The sequence below is a fragment of the Neodiprion pinetum genome, chromosome 5 (genome assembly GCF_021155775.2).
Source record: "Neodiprion pinetum isolate iyNeoPine1 chromosome 5, iyNeoPine1.2, whole genome shotgun sequence".
NCBI classification, from domain to species: domain Eukaryota; kingdom Metazoa; phylum Arthropoda; class Insecta; order Hymenoptera; family Diprionidae; genus Neodiprion; species Neodiprion pinetum.
In genome coordinates, this window is record NC_060236.1 from 952,333 (window position 1) to 971,063 (window position 18,731).

Genomic DNA, 18,731 nt, shown 5'->3' on the forward strand with positions numbered 1-18,731 from the left:
TCGTTATCCCTTGTCGTATAACGCGTCAACGCGAAGGCCAAGGTGTTAAGCAACTTCGCTACCTATTCAATTTTCTTTTCTTCTTTTTCTTCTTCTTCTTCACGTACGGAATTTACTGACGCAACTTTTCGAATAACGCGCACTTATACAGACACTTCGGTACGTATACGTTTCACATCGCAAAATAAACACTCGATCTAATCATCGACGATTCAAGATATCTAAACTGAATAGTTTATAACACGCTTCAACCATGTACCCTACGGATCGTGTTTATTATCAATATTGCGGAGCAAAGACGTCGTTTAATTTCTCCATTATACGCGTGAAAAAATATCATTTAACTCACTATCAAATGTTGCACATCCGGTGTATTTGTTGTTTTTTCTTTCCTTTTCTTTCACTTTGAAAATATTTCTCAACACGCGGTCGTTACGAAAACGCGAAAATAACGCGGGTATGCCAAATGTTTTTTTTTTTTTTTTTTCTGTGTAAAAAATCATAGGGTAGAAACGAGTGATTAGGATAACGTAGGAAAAATCCTTGGTGAAATAAACAAATGTCACGGTCAACCGTTTATTTATTTATTTTTTTTTTTTTTTTATTTCTAAGATATTATACTCAACCCATCTTGAGATGCTTTTTTTTTTTGTTTCATTCTTTATCCGCAACTGAGAAAGTCGATGTTTAAACCAACTAACATTGATATCGGTTCACGACTCGGAACACAGGCAGGCAGGCAGCTGGGTTTATATTATCGCGAGATACATATTAGAGGAAGTCGCACGTGCGCATTGTGCATTGTATAAGACTTCCGGTTTTCAGACAACGCGTTTACCGCACACGTACGGACACAGACGCGAACGCAGAAAAGAAGAACCGTTAGGCCCGAGAAACTTGTTAACGTGGGACTACATTTTTACTATTCGTTACTGTTTGTTTTTTTTTTTTTTCCAAATTTTTCTTCCTTTCCTTTTGCCGCCCTCTTTCCGTTTCTTTATTTCTTCCGAACCGTGACCGCAGGTCGAATAATTAACGAATGCCAAATTGCGTCTTCCACCAGAATCTTTCGTAACGTAATCGTGGTGCGAGTTTGCGGTACTTCCATAAATTTTACACCCAATTTACCATTCCATTCAGCTGTCTAAAAGAGATATTATTTATGTACTTACACAATTTTTGATTCGTTTAATTTGTGTACTCTGTACTGTAATTATTTCGCAGTTTTATTTGAAATTACATGCGTATTCAAACGTATTACAAATCGATGATTAATCAGTGATTCGGATTGAAAGTATATCATCTAAGCCTTGAAAAGTATTATATATATATATATATATTATACACAACAATATGTTTCAGATTACCGCGATTGTATCGATCAGTGATATCTGCGGACTATCAGAATGTACGGAGCTCGTTTTTTTCTTCTATTTCTTCCGTAATCCACTCGCAACGTTCGATTATCTCTTATCGAGTTTCGATGATTTCTCTTCTTTCAAAAGAAACATAAAACATAATCCCGTCGTAAGGAAAGAAAGATAAAGAAAAACAAAAAACAACTGGTCAACGAATACTCGATCTCTACTGATTCTGTATTACTATCCCCTAAGCTTATTGAAAAAAGGAAATAGATCATAAAATTATAATAAAACTTTGAAATTTTCCCAATTACAAGCAACAACTCTGCCAACTTTCAAATCGGTCCCTTACTTTATCCCAAAGTCATGCAAAACGAAATAACTGGTTGTAAAAACTACATGTATTTTACGTTTAAAACTTTCAAAGCTTGTTGTTAAAGACACGCGTTCCAAGCAATCTCTTGAAACTTGAAAATGAATCGCGCACGCGCGAGTTTTATCGGCTCTTCTCGCAGGCTGGCCATCCCGAGTTTCAGCCGTCAAACTCTCTCTGCCGGCGATGTGGTTCGTACGAATTTTCGAGGTTAGAATCTCAAATAATTGAGCTGCCGACTCGGAAAGGTTTGGAAAGCATTTGTTATCGGGCCGGAAAGGTAATTCTTCAAAGAACGGTTGGAATCCAATGCTTCAAACGTACACATTTTGCGTACGTTGGCCCGCCTGCGTCGCAGACAAGAATATATCGCTGCGGGAAAATTTCGCCGACCAATGAGATTTAATTATTTGGCGCACGCGCGGTTGATTTTCAAGTTTCAATAGATTGTCCCGGCATAAAGAAGTTCGTTACACTCCCAAAGCTCTCAGCAGCATCCGCAGGCCGTTATCGCGGATTAAATATACATATATGCATATATATATATACATATATATACACAGTGCGCAAGGTCCGGTTATGACTGTTTGCAAACCGGTTAGGGACACTCCGTATAAACTGTCAAACGCTACTCGGTCGGTCAACTTTCTACGCTAATTAATAACCGACCGAGCGTATGCGGGATAAATTGTGTTGAGGTAGACCGATTTTCAAGAGTCCCGATCCAAATGATGGATGGATGGATGGACGGATCGACGTCTGGGCGAGTATAAGATTCACGTCGATGTTAATTATAGAACTCTTTGAAATTCTCCCGTAGGCATTGACCTAGTACATATACGAGCACGCTGAGGCACGTGTGGGAATCATCCACTCGCGTTATTTATACCGATTATAGATATATGTACTGTATACACATTTGCTCCGCAAGAGATTTGGACAGCTGCAGAGGCCGATTCAAGGGCTCCTTCGCTGCACAGCGAGAAGAAGAAGAAAACGAACGCTGCCTCGGCTGCGGAATGGAGAAATCATTTTTTCGATTCCTTCGTTCCTGCGAAAATTTCGCTCAAATAAAATTCCCCGACTCTTTACCACGAAACTTGGGTGATTTTGAGCAGCTTTTTTATGCACAAAAGTTCCGTAAGTTGTGCACGTTGAACATATAAATTTGGATCTAAAAAACACACGGCACTGCTTCGTCTCGCACAAATAATTAAGGATTTGAAAGACAATAGCATTTCCGAAATTTAGCTTAACCGAATTTACGAAGCACGGTTCGAGTTTCTGAGACGATTTTTTTTTTTTTGTAAGAAGTAAGTTTTTACCTACGGTCCATCACAAGTCCCTGATTTTTTCCCGACTACGATTTTCCCTTTTTCAAAAACAACAATTCAACTTCGTTCAACTTGCGTTATTTTAACAACCGTTTAACGAGCTCCTTTGGACTCTTTCCGTCTGGTTGAAATCTGATACGGATTGGTAGAGACGAGGCTTCGAGAACAAGTCCGACGTAAAATTAACCACTTCCTTGACGGCTTTGTTGCAGCACCTTGGAAGCTAGACGAATGTCGTGGATACCTACACCGAGTTTCAACGGTCAAGTTAACGCAAACGTACGTAATACAGTTATTGTCGTAGTACACGCTTTGCCTATACTTTACGTCATGCTACAGTATATTACACCTATGTTATACGCTATCAAGAAAGTAAAAATCTTTTACCGTTTCTCATAGTACGTGTCATAGGTGCGGTTTCGTCTGTATAATACCCTCGACCGTTTTGCGTTACCTCGTAAATTCCTCCCTAAATTCCCATCCGTAAATATTATCACCACAGGTAAAAAGTTCGAAAGACATTTTATTCATATAATACTCCGTAATTGTAATTATATATTTTTTCCCTCATTTTACTTGTGTATTTCATTTTTTTAAGAGAGTGAATTATTCGTAACGTTAATGTAACGATACATTTTTAGGAGAAATGTATTTTTAAAAAGTAAAGTTTGCTCGTATTTTGGAAATTAAACTCTTTTGAAGTCGTTCTAAGTTTTCAAATCAATGATTTTAGTTTCAATATTTCGTTACGTTATAACGCTACTAACTTTAATCTGTGTTATTGGTTTTTTTTTTTTGTCGTGCTTCTAAATCACGCCCGCAATTTGTTACGAGAGATTTTACGTTTGCATCATACGCTACGAATATTCGAAACTATCACGTTTTTTTTTCGCATCTACGGACGCGAGCAGTTCTACAACATCTATAAAAGTGTAATATCGTCAAATTAATTGCTCGCGTGGTCCGTGCCAATAACTATTATCGAAATTACCGCACAGACGCGCGTTACGACTTTCGTTTTGTCCATAATTATATATATATATATCTATTACAGCTGTATAATATACAACTTTTTCAAATCTTAAACTCGAGGGAGAAATTAAGCGCAAAGAAAACGAAATAACGAAATGATCATCGTCGTGTCAAGCTATCGAAAGCGACGTATATGTATAATCGATCGTTAATGAAATAATCGAGGTTGTTTTGACATGCCGATATGTATAACAATATTCAGTAAAATGTTATAAAATCAAAAAATTCTACGGAAATAAATCCGGGGGTGTAAATGTTTTATTCTTGTGAGAATTTTGCATTGAAGTATAAATAACGAACAGAAAGGAACTTGTTTTATTATTGTTATTATTATTTATGTTTGTTCTTCTCAACTGATTTAAATCCGAAACAAGTCATTCGTCGACCGAAAATATTACAGGTGTGTGATAACTTTCTAGAAAGTTGTAATCACATTTTTACACGTTTATTTGTAGAAGGAGAATTTGAATACCTATAAATATCAATTTTACGACTACCGTCAATTATTATACGTACGTATATTATTCTTTCAAATCTATCGATATAATGTAAATTTCAGAAATTGTAAAAAATTTCATGTGCGGAGAGTTAAAGCTTGAATAAAGCAAGGTACGTAATATAATATAATACAACGTAATGTTATGGAAATCGAATTCTTCCGATCTCTGTCCTGCAATCCTGCAGCTAGTCAATTTCTTTCTTTCTTTTTCCATTTTCAACAAGACAACCGCATTCAGACGGAGAGAAAATGGCGAATCATTCGAATTTCGCAAGGTCCATTCCCCGTCATTTCGCACTTCGGTGTAAAAGTGTATAAGGCAACAGAATAAAAAGTAAAAATGAAGCAAAATAAATAACGACGTGAAATAAAGCGAAAACAGCTCGGACTGAGGTAAAAAAGCGATACAGAGTAAACCGGGAGAGGAAGAGAGAAAAAGCGTCTACGACACACGGCAGGTCACGTTGCCGTGACACGCGGTGATTCAAATGTCCGTGAATGGAACAAAAATAAAATGTGTCAACGGTCTTGCGAGACGGTCAGACGGTTCAGCGTTCCCTTGTACTTCTTAATTTTTCTTCTTCTCTTTTTCTTGTACAAAGTTTTCTTACGCACGGCATTATTCCATTAGCGTATTACGAATGTCTGATTTTATTATCAATACTCGAAAGATGTGCCGGCGGTATTTGATACCTAATTAGTCGAGTCAAAGGTCGGTAACGCAAACGGAGCTGCGAAACGGAACTTGAAAAGTGAGATTGAAGTTGGTAACGTTAGCGTAACGAAAGATCGGGAAAAAAAAATTTATTACTTTGCAATTTTTCAATGACTTTTGAACGAGTTGGGTTTTAAAAATTTACGAGTAATATTAATAGTAATAAATAAACAAAGTGTAATGAATAAAAAAAACAATAAAAGAATGGAACTCGGTAATCTTGGGTTTTTGGGGTGGCTAAAAACGAATCCGAAGTAAAAATTTCAAAATTCAAAATAGCGGATCCAATACGGCGGACTGAAAATATAAAAATTGATCCTATTCGCTCGTGTTATATCCGCCATTTTGAATTTTCAAAATTCCTCATATCTGACCCCATTTTTGAACCCAACCCGACCTCGAGAACCCTCGTCTACCCAGTTTCAACGAATTTGACTGCAAGGAAAAACGCATGCTCCAAAGGGTTAAAAGGACGATTCCAATTTGCATCCGCGCATGCTTTGCACGTGGCAATTATTAAAACGCGCGACACGCAAGGTGTACGTATACGTATGCATAGACGCGTCGTGTATCGTTACATCGTCGCCCTTGAAAGACCAATGACATGATCTCTCCTTCGGCAGCCGCGATCACGCTTCGCTTGATATAGCTTCGCCCGCTCGCGAATAATTCGCGCGTGACAAAACGTTGAAAATGAACGAATCGCGTCCCCTCCTCTCACAACACCCGTTTCATTTTCATGCACAATCGTCTCCGCGTTTGTTCGCCACACCTTACAAGTATCTCGGAAACTGTCGGCACAATTGCACCGCCGGCAATTCGCTTCTTATTCGCTCTTACAATTAGACGCTTCTTAGACGCTCTTTACAATTCATCTTCGCGACACGCCCGTCCCGGAACGTAATTCGGTCGGCAACGAGATCGCCGATTTCTGTCGACTCGCGAATCCAGCATAGCCTAGGAGAGCCAATATCCGAGAGCACCAATTGGACCGGTTCACCTTCTCGGTGACATTAAGGATGGTATATACTGTATGTATAATCCTAAATGTCAATCGCAAGGTGAACGCGCATCTTGAGCAATTTCGTGGTTCTTTTTTTCTTCTTCTCGTCACATGTTCCATATCGCATGGATTCGTATCGGCGGGGCTGTGCAACCGATCAGCGGTTGGCGAAAGGTTAATCCCGAAATTAAATTGAGCGGTACCAAAATAGCCGACGATTGGTTGTCGACAATAGAAACAAGACCCTCGAAGCACCTCGTCGTCTGTGCTTTGTAACGCGTAACATCTCGCGATTCCTTTCTTATTTTACTTTCCCGTGTAGTGTTGTCGGCCCGCAATATCACGCAATGGGAATTAACAAAGATAGTAGCAGCCTGGAATAGGTTACGCTACTCGTAACTTGAGGTTTGCGATCTGAAACGGGTGATTTTATTCTTCTCGTTTCGTCGCTATCGCGTTTAGTGGTTCGACGGTACGATATAAAAGTATAAGAGAAGATGGAACGTGGACGGATCGGTCTCGTTTCTACTGTACGATGATACTTCGTTACCAATTACCTCAAATTCACCGAAATCCCCCTTCAACCCGTAACGTTCAACGATATATTCACACTTACCAGGGTCCTCGATTGTAAACTCCAATCCGATAAGTTTCCGGGAGATCCTTCTTTGGCGTTCTTGCACCGCGATGACGAACTGGTAAAAACTTCCCAGTGATTTCTGGACTTGAAAAGTACAACAAGCGCACCTTTTTTCCACGATCGTATAAGTCACGTGGAGCAAATGAATCACCAACGCTGCACTGATAACAAACTTTTCGTACAACCGCGAACGAAATATCCGCACACCGAATCGCGCGGGTATTTCAAACCGGACGTGCAACTGCTTTCCGCCTTGACAGTTGGGTTCTCGGACTCGATATCCTACCGATTTTCACCGCGTTCCTCCGTTTTTCGGCTAAAAAATCTAGGAGCCACCGCCAGACTGTCCGGTGCTTGGTGAACGTCGACGACCGGCGCGTACGAAAGAGGCCAGAATCGTTTGGCGACTGAAGTCAGCGAGGAGGGACTCCGTTCTGTACGGTTTGCTTGTGCGGTGAGCGAATGCAGAACGCCACACGGCAGTCGCCACGCCGGTTGCCTCGCTTTTGCTTGACTCAGCCGAACTCGAAACCTGTCCTCCTCTTCTTCGTGCGGCCCGGTCAGGGCCGCCCCTATTCGTCAAGGGCCTACCCGCCAGGTCAAAGGGCTTCCGTAGGTAATCGGAGACCATTCGGCCAGCTCGTTTCGGATTTATCGCCAGTCTTCAGATAAGTCGGAATCACTCCGAACCCATTGTGCCGAAGTCATCGCGATGCGGAATCGATAATCCTGTTCCGATTCTTCGTCGATTTGACCAGACCTTTATCTCGCCTTTCGACCCAACCTCACTTCGGTCACGAACCATGAAAGAATCGTGTCGGAAAGTTCAAATGGACGGTTCTTATTCCGTGTTACGAGTTTCGAGGATCGTTGACACTTTGGTGTGGTATTTTTTATTTTATATGTATTTTTTCTCTCTCTTCTCTGCTGGCTTTTTTAACCGCCACTTATACGTCGGCTATGTGTGTCCAGTGCACACACGAATTAAGCCGACTAACGAGCCTCTTGCCGGAACCTTCGAAGCGTAGAGACGAACAACAAACCCTTGAATATCATCCGCTGTTTCATTTCCCACGAATTCTCTCTACTTACCTCAGGTGGTCGGATGATGCGGTTGTCTAATCACTAACGAGATGAAATACTCGCGACGATGGATGCCGGATGCGGATTACCTGTGTCAATGCACTCGTTACCTCCCAAGGAGGAGGAGGAGGAGAACCCATAGAAGCAATCGTTCGTTCGGCGTCTGTTATACCGTGCGGACAAAGTGTCCCCCCTGATGCGATTACAGCGCCGCAGGTTGACCCTATAAGTCGAATTGTAACAGTGCGCCAGGCGAACGCCCTGCCCATTTGTCCTGGATGTTCTTCGCCGGTCTCCGACGTACACCCTCCTCGTTCCCGTCTTCTTCACGACTTGCGGACATTGGAGCTGCTACTGATTAGAACGAAAGCCTTATACATATGCTAGCGATCGAAATGTCGCGGGAAGCCAAACCGCAACACTCCCCGATTTACTTATCGATCCGATCACGACCATGTCCATCGGTTCAATCCAATACCGTATCATCTCCTCTTATCCACGCAGGGAAGTTGACTAATACATTATATTATAGGGTATGGTTCCTAATTTGCCAACGAGTGGTTTCCTTCGCCCAACAATAGAATTGACACTTCCGTATACGAAACGCTTCGCCTGACAATTGGTAGCTTAATTGTTGTCCCGCGTATAATTTTAGATGAGGACATCGGTAAACCCGCGCGAACTTTCCATTGGGATCGTTTTGATGTGAAGAATGATGCGGCCCTGAGACTTCCCATCCTTCTTCAACTCGCCTTCTCTGTTACTGTATATGGATATAGGCGCGTGTGTATAATACACACTATACAGGCATCGTGGTATGTATTATACTCCTCCACCATTCTTCCTCAGTCGCTACGGACCACTCACTTTCGAAGCCCTGAGGTTACCTACAGCCTGAGGATCAAGAGGATCGACCAGATCGCGGGATGATGATCGAGGACTGGAGGGAATGGAGAGAAGAAAGGTATCTTAAGAACACCAACCCGACGGTTAGGCAGGTATATCACCGGCTCCTTCCTTTGAAGATTCGTCCTCTCTTCTTCCTTCCGCTACGACAATAGCGCCGAAAACTCTTTGCCAGGACCATCTAACAACGGGTGCCAAGTATTCTTGCTCGTTGCGGTTGTCTGTCCCGATTACGCGATACCAGGATACGGTGATTCCATCGGCGGTCCAAACTTCCGCGTACCAAAAACCGCAATAATAAATTACCGGTTATTATTCTGTGACTGTTCTTGATTGAAATTCTACGCCGATGACGTTCTTCATGAATATGCACCGCATACGACATGCGTCTCTTCTGTCTTCTTGGGCAGGTCGCGTTATGTGTCATTTACGATGAATGCCGTTACGTTTCGTATCGAGAATCGACAAACTGTGCTTGTGTTCAGTGCGACACAATTAGCGACTCAAGTTTTCATGCGAAGAAAAATGAATAGATAAATAGTGGAAAGACATAATCGTGCGGTCATTGACGTTCTGTATGAAGCAACTTGACGGTACGAAATACCGCGAACGGGGCTTCTTCATAATCGAGAATCACTCGTCAGCTGACTATAGCAATAACCAAGTTGAGCTTGAATACTGTAAAATTTCTCTATATCGAGTGATTCTTCCTTTCTCTTTACGCGATCGCCGAATGAATTTAGAATTTCGAACCCTTCGAATCGTACAGAGACCAGTTTCGCCAGAGTTTGGTTTTTCCTGCGGATATACAATAACCGTTTGCTTACGACGTGCCATATTAAATTTATTGTACAGGTACGTACATATATATATATATATATATATATATATGCAAATTACGGTCGGAGCTCGTGTTTCGCAATTTAGCCTCGCGCATCCATTCATTTTAAATGAGAATACCCCGACTGGATATCCTCGACAATTTCCTTTTGTAAGTAGATATTAGGCATAAACCACCTTGGGAATAACGAATCTCTTCCCAGACTTGGGTCTTCCACTAACAGGTGTAATAAAAAATGACCCGAAACCAAGGAATTCTTCGCAGCGATTTTTCCTCACGGTTAAATTATTTTCAGATTAACGTAGGTGTTCCGCGAAAAATAATTTATCTTGCCGTTGCACATACCGATTCGTATTTTCTCACTCTGGGTACTTGCATCTTATTTTTACACTCCTTGAGCGCACAATATTTACGATCGCCGAGCCGTAATCCTCGAATCCAGAATATTCCACTTCGGAAGGATTCGTACGTTCGGTTGCAGAGGCTCGTAATAATTCAAAGCCACACACACGTTACACCTATCAAAGCTTAACGAGTTTTATATCTGCACCGCCAACGTCAGCTGTAGTTAGACATCCGTCTCTACATGCGGGAAAATATTTTCACTAAGAACATCTGGTTATACTATTGGGACTATTTTTAACAGCAGGAGGGGTTCAGATGGCGTCAAGAAGCAATTTGATAGCCGCACCCTGCGGCTTCTTCGTTGCAGAAATTCCCAATCATTGGCCTCCAGTCTCGTTTCTTCGAGGTCCCAAAGCAAGTGGGCCATGATTAAAAACTGGACATCACCGTCCGATCGCAATGAAACTGCGAGCTTTAGGGCCTGCGGAAACATCCTCGTCCTCGAAGACGACGTCATCAAAGTCCACGTGGACGCTGACCGTGTGCCCAGAGTCCGAGGGTCGCGGCTAAACGCGGAGTTGTGGAAAATGGCGGTGCCAGACTATCGTATGCGGGCTTTAACGGGTGCGCGGCGATTTCGATCGAATTGACTTATACTGGGGCATGTAGCCGGCGACGGGGGTCAAGTTCCACGCACCAGGCCCGCTTACCACTTCCATTTCTACCCCATCCGTCAGTATTGTGCGCGCCCTTGCCTTGCTCGTACCTTTTGCACACCACGAACCGCTCGCGAGTGCGGCTGCGAGCTTGTTGCGAGAAATTGGTTTTCCAAAATATGTCCCAAATCCGTTACCTCGATTAAAGATTCTCAGTCCACTCGTTTCCAAATTCGCTTGTTCTTCGAAGTGAGGGTTCCTTATCCCGCTACCGATCATCCCTGGCTTCGAGAAACTCGAAATCGTCCTTAAATGCAACTGTGCAGAATCTTACCGAAACTGGAATTGGTTGTTCCGGCGTCTTCAAGGTAATTTTTACCCTCACACCGTTTCGTTTCAGGGAGACGGTAGTCTCGGTCATGTTTCGTTCCAATTAAACGTTACTGACGACTGGTTTAGACTTAATTTGAGTCCGTCTGTAAATGAGTTCCCCACCTTTTGCCGGACGTATTATCTTTGAATCTCTCTATTCGTATGGTTGTTAACAAATCTATTATACAGACGTTTTGTCGAGTTCAGTTTATAATTAGACCACTCACGGTGTGGACTCTTTTAACTCCGTATCTTATGCATTTTGCAAAAGCGATGCGATGTCCTCGGGGCAGAAATCGATTTCCACATCACACCGATTCTTCCACTAATGACTTTCCAATTGACCCGGCCTACTGCCGCCCGCTTTGTGACCGTGAAAATTATTGCGCCAGCAAACCGAGAATGTCCGGTATAAGTATTCCCATTCAATCAACCGATTGGCCAAGCTTCAACCACCAGTTTTTGTTCAAGATGCAAACTCCGAACTCTCGTCAAATCCTCGTACACGCGAAAGCAAATTAATACAGTGTCGTTTACTCGTTGAATATATGTATTTTTTTATTTTTTTTGTTTTGTTTTTCAGAACCGAATTCGCGATGCACCGAGTGGTTTAATGGCACCTTCCAAATTACACTATACCAGTTATACCTCACTGTCGATTAGCGAATGTCCGTGTGAACTCGAAAAGGGGTAACAATCAAACCTCGAGTCTCAAGTGCACGATTTTTAATTTCAATTCAAGCGTTGACGTATGGTGCTGCTAAAAACACCGCCAGCCTCAAGAGGCAATAGTCCTTCCAGAAAAGGATCTAGTCCTCAGGAAGGTCTCGGGGCGAGTCCGGAGGTTCCAAAAGGGAAGCAAATTCAAAAGCGTGGAAGAGGCAGCCGAGGCAGCAGTCCAGGAGATCAAAGCACCGGATCGCGAGGCAGCAGCCCTGGAAAGAGTCCCGTCTTCAAGGGAAAGTCGAAGACCACGCTGCCACGCTCACAAGGAAGCGAGTGAGTGCCAAATTGCCTCGGTGATGGCGAGTGCCGTCCTTCGTTCGCCTGAACCGCACATTCCCATCATGCTTAAGACCGCACGAAGCTGAAGCTATAACCAACCTAATTTGCTGTTTTCATTAAAATCATCCCAGTGATCAAACTTTTGTCAAAGGATCCCGCAGAATCTTTATGGAAATTGGTAGGATTCACAGTACGTTATGGTACATATCCTACCGAGCGAAAGTTCTCATGGTGACAAGTCCTAAAAATCAGTAGTTTCCGAAATACAGGCTTCGGAATGGGGTGTACGGATTTTTTGATAGGTATCTATGAATTACGCAATTTTTATGAATTGGAAAGCTTTAAGGAGGACTTGAAATCAAATTTGTCACTCAAAAACTGCATAGCCGATTCGGAGAGTCTCGTTCTTCACGCGTAATCTGACGTTGCACCTTCTTTCGATAAACCACCGAGTTCATGGATGGAACCGATGCATCGATGGAATCAATCACAGCTTCCTTCCTATCTTTGAGAATCAACCGTGCAGTTTTTTGAGTGATTCGTTTGACTGAAAGTCCCCTTGAAGCTTTACAGTTCATGAAAATGACGAAATCCATGGATATGAAAAAATCTGTACACCTTTATTCCGAATCCTATATCTCAGAAACTGTTAATTTTCGGGACTTGTGTTCACGAGAAGTTTCCATCGGCAGGATACGTATTATAACATACTGAAAATCCAGCCAATTTCCATAAGGATTCTTCGGGGTCCTTTCGCGGCTGATTGTACTCTCAGATCACTATTATTCCGGCCTTAAACTTCAGCAAATTATTCGACATGCAAGAAGCTCAAGGCATTCGGCTACCAGGCATCATCAGCCTCGCTGAGACCGGCCTGACTTAATCTTGGCGGTAGAAATCGACCCTCCAGCAATCAATTAAACAGACAATAAGTCTGTCCGTTTCCTCGCGTGCGCGTATTTGACTTTTAGTATTTATATAATTTATGGGTGTAATATCGTGCTGGAAGGCGATGTTTTTCAGGATCACAGGTATCCCCGTGGGCTTAGTTAACGCCCAGCCTCGTATACTGTTCCTGCAATTATCACTTCCGAGCCTGGCTGACCTTCGTTGGCACGCCTCTAACAACCGGCTCTAATTCCTCCTAACTGGACGCGACCAACAAATGTCATGCCGAGATGTTCGGCTGGGTGCATCTATAATTAATCCCCCCCTCATTTCGGCACAATCAAAGGTCAGCCGTTACCCTCGCTTCGAGCCGAAATAACCGCGGGTGCGCAGCTTTTATCGACGATACGTGCATGGCATGTATCTCCTGGTCTATTCGTCACCTTTATTCGACGCCTCCACAATTCCCCACTACCCTTGTAAACCCCGAACGAGGCCGTTGGCCTCGACGGAAAATTGAGTCAACGGTCTCTCCTCACAACCGAGCTCAGAGTTTAGACTTGAAAGGAAATTTTCCAGAGATACAACGCTGTCTCTGAGTTAGGAATCTATTTACACCGAACGATAAACAGGGTGTGAATTGTACTCAACCTTAGTTCGAGGTCAGGATGAGCCATTAATAATTTCATCGATTAACACTGAAAATTTTAAATACTTGTAATTATGCATCACGTTTGCGGTACCAAAACCAAGCCATAATTCGAGGTCGAGGTGCATATTTTTTTGCTCTCACAACGGAAAGTATCCCAGGTCGATCTCTCCGATTTCATTTCTTTTGCAATATGTTATTTTAGACTAAAAGCTAAGCGACATTAAATACTTTAACGGGGTTAAACCATCCGCCAAAGTAAGGCATGTCGAGGGGTGATTTGGCACTTTTTTTTTATTGAGGATATTACATTTTTCATTTCTCGTTACGAGAAAACTTTTCCAGTTCGATTGGTTAGAAAATATTATGTTCTTGTGGGTGAAATTGCCAAATCGCTCCTTGGCATGCCTTACTTTGAAGGGTAGTTTCACCCCCTCGAAGTGTTTAATGACAGATGTAAAAAAAAACATACGTGTCGCATAGTTTTTAGTCTACTATAACATGTTGCAAAAGAAATCAAATCGGAGAGATCGACCTGGGATACCTTCCTTGAACATATTTTTTTCCACCGATGTTTAGATGCCTTTAAATCTATTTTTTATTCAATTCAAGCCTTCCAATACAATTTATACCTCAGATTGTAATTTTGATTTTGAATCGTGTTAAATCTGAATCACTTAATAGTAACACTGAACTTTCCTTTATAAGACGTTACTCTACTTGTCAAATATGGCGAAAGAAATGTTTTGTTGATACGTGATATAAACGCGATTTCACTCGATGACACATATCGCGTCCATCCGACCACTTATTTATTGAATCAGAAAAAAAACATTTCCTCCGCCATATTCGATTAAGTCAATAAATCCTTTCACTGTGTAACACTAGGCTACTTTCTTCAACTTTTCCCGATTCCCTTTTTTCGTTTTCGCTACTACCAACATCGCTCCCTGTCTTTCTGACCGTCGACTTTCGGATATAAACGATCCGAGATGCTATCGGATCGGCCGATTTTTAAACAAACAATTCCTGTCAGTAATAAAAAAACGTTTTCCTCGAAGAAATCGCGACGATACTCCCAGGTCACCTTGCGTATCTAACCAAGCTCTGAGCTTCGTGTAACCTTGATTTAATGCGGTGTGCCGAATCGACGAAATCGATCGTCGAAATTTTAATGCGGCCAACTCGTGACTGGACAAAATTTTCGATATATGTATATTTGCAGTGACCGCGGCTTTGCCGCACGATAGTTAAAAATGAGACATCGCCGAAACACGAACACCAGTATCACCTAATCGTCAGCTCCACTCCCACGCTACAATTACAGTACCTTCGCGGTACCTTCAACGTTGAATAACAAGAATTTCGAATACACGTGGCGTGTCGTAAAAAAATAATAAAAACAAACAAAAATACGAACACGCCGAAGTATCGACACGACACGATCTGTTATCAGACTTTTTACCGATCGATTAATTTTTTCCTATTCATTAGGTATCCTACCGAGCCGCAATAATTGTTTCATATCTTCGTTTTAGATGTAACCAAGGTATGCAATTAGTGCCAAGGATGTTCGTCGTTTATCAACTTAGTTAGACGTGTAATTGTTACGAGTGCGCGGATGTGTCCGGAAGAATAGAGGAGTAAGAATTCGACTGGAAGAGTAACAACGAAATGAATTATTTAAAGAAAGGTCGAAGAGCCTAGCTTGAGAATTTCGGTTTTGCGTTAGTTGAATTTATAGGACCACCAATCGTGTCAGGGTTGTTTGCATCCCACGTGTTGCAACGAAATTGTCGCACATACGTGACTGTTGCAGGTACACCGGAATTGTTTATTTCTCGTTTCTTCGTCGTCTTCCGATCGTATAGTGAACCGGTAATAATTCGGCCTCGGAATATTAATACCTTCGGCTCCCGAGGCTATCTCCTCGTTCTAAGTATACGCGCAACGCGAAATAAACTTTCCATGCACAAGCAGATAATACGGGAAGCTTTATTGCAGGCACACTGTACGCTTCGTACGTCGTCCAAGTTAATTGCTCAAGCCCGGAATAATTCCCCGATCGTAAACTCCGCAAGCCCCGTAACGTTTACGTCCGAGAATTCATTTCGCAAATTAATCATTTGCCTCGAGTCGTTTCCTAATTTCCGCCGTTTTTCCACTCAACTTTCTACTTTTATCTCGCTATGTTTGACCTTACCGACGTTACGAGTGCCGAAATAGGAAATTTTCACACAGCGCCCCGGCGTGTGAGTATAATTATAATAATAACAACAACAACAACGATAATAACAACAATAATCATCATCGGACTGACGCAGAACTCAATATTTCAAACGGCGTATCTACCGACCCGCAGACTCGAGTTTCTTGTTATGTTAACAAACAATGTTGGCTGCGAACAATATGTTTACGCTTGTTTATATCGGCCAGCAGGACTTACACGTACAACGTTATATAGGCATAAACACATCGTGGACAGAGTTGTAAATAATTTATTCAATTATTGGCGTTTCCATTATTCACTCATGTTAATTTTTTAATACGAAAAACTTTCATTAACCGTTGAATTCATTTTTCTGGTGGAAAAAATTTTCATTGAAACAATTCAATTTAATAGTTAAGGTATTATTCTTTCATTAAAAATTTGACAACCCTGATCGTGGATAAAGCAAACACCTTGTAATATGTAATAACAACGTGAGAGAAATCATATTAAACTAATGTTTTTATTAACCTGAAAATCCGTACAACTCGTCGGATTTTAATGAGAAACAGCTCGTTTTATTCATGAATTAATTTCCGATAAATTATACGAGACTGATTTTTTTTCTTGGGCTCGTTTCATTATTATTATTTATATATTAAAATACGTTCAGTGATTCGTATTCATAGTATAAATACAATTACGTCTTTATAATTTTAGAATTGAAATTGAATGTTTAAAAAACAATTTCATGTATTGCGAAGACGTTTTCAGTTGAATGCATCCGCTAGATTACCTTCGCAGATATTTTTAAAAGCTTCGTTTTATCACATTTTTTGACACGACTGTACATACCATACATTATACTTAATTTAGTAAAACGATTCGCGTTCACGGTATAATTTGTCAATCAAAGAAGAAGGTGAAGAAAACAAAAAAAAAAAAAAAACTCCGTCAATTTTTATCTCTCACTAAAATATGTCCACGTTATTTGCATCGATTAACCTGAAGTGCGAAAGTGCCGGATGGCTCGATCAATTAAGGTAGTGTGAACCTGGCTAAATTCCGTAATGTACGGATCATCAATCATGCAATTTACGTATTGACGGAAACGAAAGTTTCACCAAGTTTGGGAAGCAAAAAGTTTCTGACTAATAAATTACCCAAAATCAAATGCTAAAGAGAATTACGTGGAAGTGAAATGTTACGAAAAAAATTCACCAAGCTACGTTAATTCACACTCTCAATCGTCCGGATCGAAGAACATACGGAGCATGATTTCATTGATAAAAACATGGTGAAATTAACGATTACGAATGAATAACAACGTCATCAATAATAATAACCTCTGTACCTACCGCAGCATTAAAACCACTTATTTATATGCACGGCGCACTTGGTATTCACGAAGTTTTATAAGCTCGTCCCCTTTAATTTCTCGTCAATTAATTTACACGTACCTATTAACACGTGCCAGGCTGTTCGGCCGAAGTTAAATGCGTACAGAGCTGTACATCACCTATATATATATATATATGTGTGTGTGTGTGTGTGTGTATTTATACACACGTTGTATACATACATATTTTCTAAAAAAGCTTGCGGACAAAGCGCCGGTGAAACGATACAATCAAAAATAGCGGCGCTCTGGTTTTACTTACATTTACATGGTACTCGCGTAGATAACAAATACCGTGCAGCAGTACACACACACACACACACACACGAATGTACAGCGCGCATTGGTTGATGCAATTAATTTCTCAATTTATACTCTCTACTAAATGTAGAATTGCGTGAGATATTGAGTAAATACATGCATGTATATCTTATACACTTTCGCAGATAATACAATTAAGGTCAAAGTTTACGCAATTACATGTATATCGAAAGCGTAACGCTTATGCAGGCCGTTGCATGTGAGGTTATATTGCCAAATTGCGAATTAACTCCAATCTCCGGATCATTGTAATATCGTTTGCATTCTGCGCAGAGATTTTCGTATTGTACATTCTCGATAAGAAGAACAGTTGAGAATGACTAATCGTCTCGTAGTTCGTTATTTATGTGTACAGCGTGTCGTGTATAATTACACTACGTTAATTACAAAAGTTACCAGATTTAATTTCATCGAAATTTAGAGGTCGGTCGAGCTGACGTTGTTCCATTTATGAGCTTACCTTAGTATACGTATGGAGTCTGAAAAATATAGACGATTTTTATGCCTCTCCAGTTTCCGACGAATTTGTTATCGCGTATATCAGGGTGGACACACAACTGGAAACCCTGAAAAACGTGGTATTGTCTGGTGATTTTTAATTTGGGAATGGAGAAAACTGACACAACATTACGTTATGCACAGTTACGACTTAAACAAAATTCTGCGAAAAAATTTTAAAATTCAGAACAAGACTCCAATCTTAGATTTAATAAAAAACTATGGAGGATGTGGGGGAAATTGTTTAAGCAAAAAAAGTAAAACGTTATGCAACACATACACGGAGTATCCGAGGCCCCAAAGTTTTTTCAATCATTCTTCATTTTACTCGCACAAACAACCTTTTCATTCAAGCAAGCCGATTTTAAAGTTGTACGTTCAAGTCGGCTTCGAGGTCAACTGGACCCCTTGTCAGTGACCAGGGTTAAGAAATTCAGATATTGTAAAGTCAACTCCTCCAGTTATCCCGATGCTGCAAAATTGCAAGTCTTCTTTCAACCTTTCCTTGCATTAATGTCACTAACTTCAGCCTCACAGGCACGATGTGTAAATGTGACGAATATGCATATCCACGCGTAGGTATGTACACCGGATTCAAAGAT

At 41.2% G+C, this 18,731-nt stretch overlaps 2 protein-coding genes across 9 annotated transcripts in view; one reads left to right on the forward strand and one right to left on the reverse strand.

Annotated features, from left to right (window-relative positions):
• Positions 1 to 7,434, reverse strand: part of Myo61F (Myosin 61F) — a 26,523-nt gene extending 19,089 nt beyond the window's left edge. The window contains exon 1 of the mRNA XM_046625907.2: positions 6,934 to 7,434. The gene's annotated coding sequence lies outside the window, so the exon portion shown is untranslated. The remainder of the gene's footprint in view (positions 1 to 6,933) is intronic.
• Positions 3,281 to 18,731, forward strand: part of LOC124218946 (kinesin-like protein KIF12) — a 25,536-nt gene continuing 10,085 nt past the window's right edge. For 3 of the 8 annotated variants that reach the window (XM_046625910.2, XM_069135916.1, XM_069135917.1), the window contains exons 1-3: positions 3,281 to 3,347; positions 8,696 to 9,004; positions 11,903 to 12,159. In XM_046625910.2, coding sequence (XP_046481866.1) covers positions 11,912 to 12,159 — 248 coding nt within the window. In that variant the 5' untranslated portion in view covers positions 3,281 to 3,347; positions 8,696 to 9,004; positions 11,903 to 11,911. Of the gene's footprint in view, positions 3,348 to 8,691; positions 9,005 to 10,883; positions 11,157 to 11,902; positions 12,160 to 15,725; positions 15,955 to 16,078; positions 16,192 to 18,731 lie in introns of those variants that run through there. The other 5 variants (XM_046625913.2, XM_069135915.1, XM_046625909.2 and 2 more) reach the window with 5 other exon arrangements.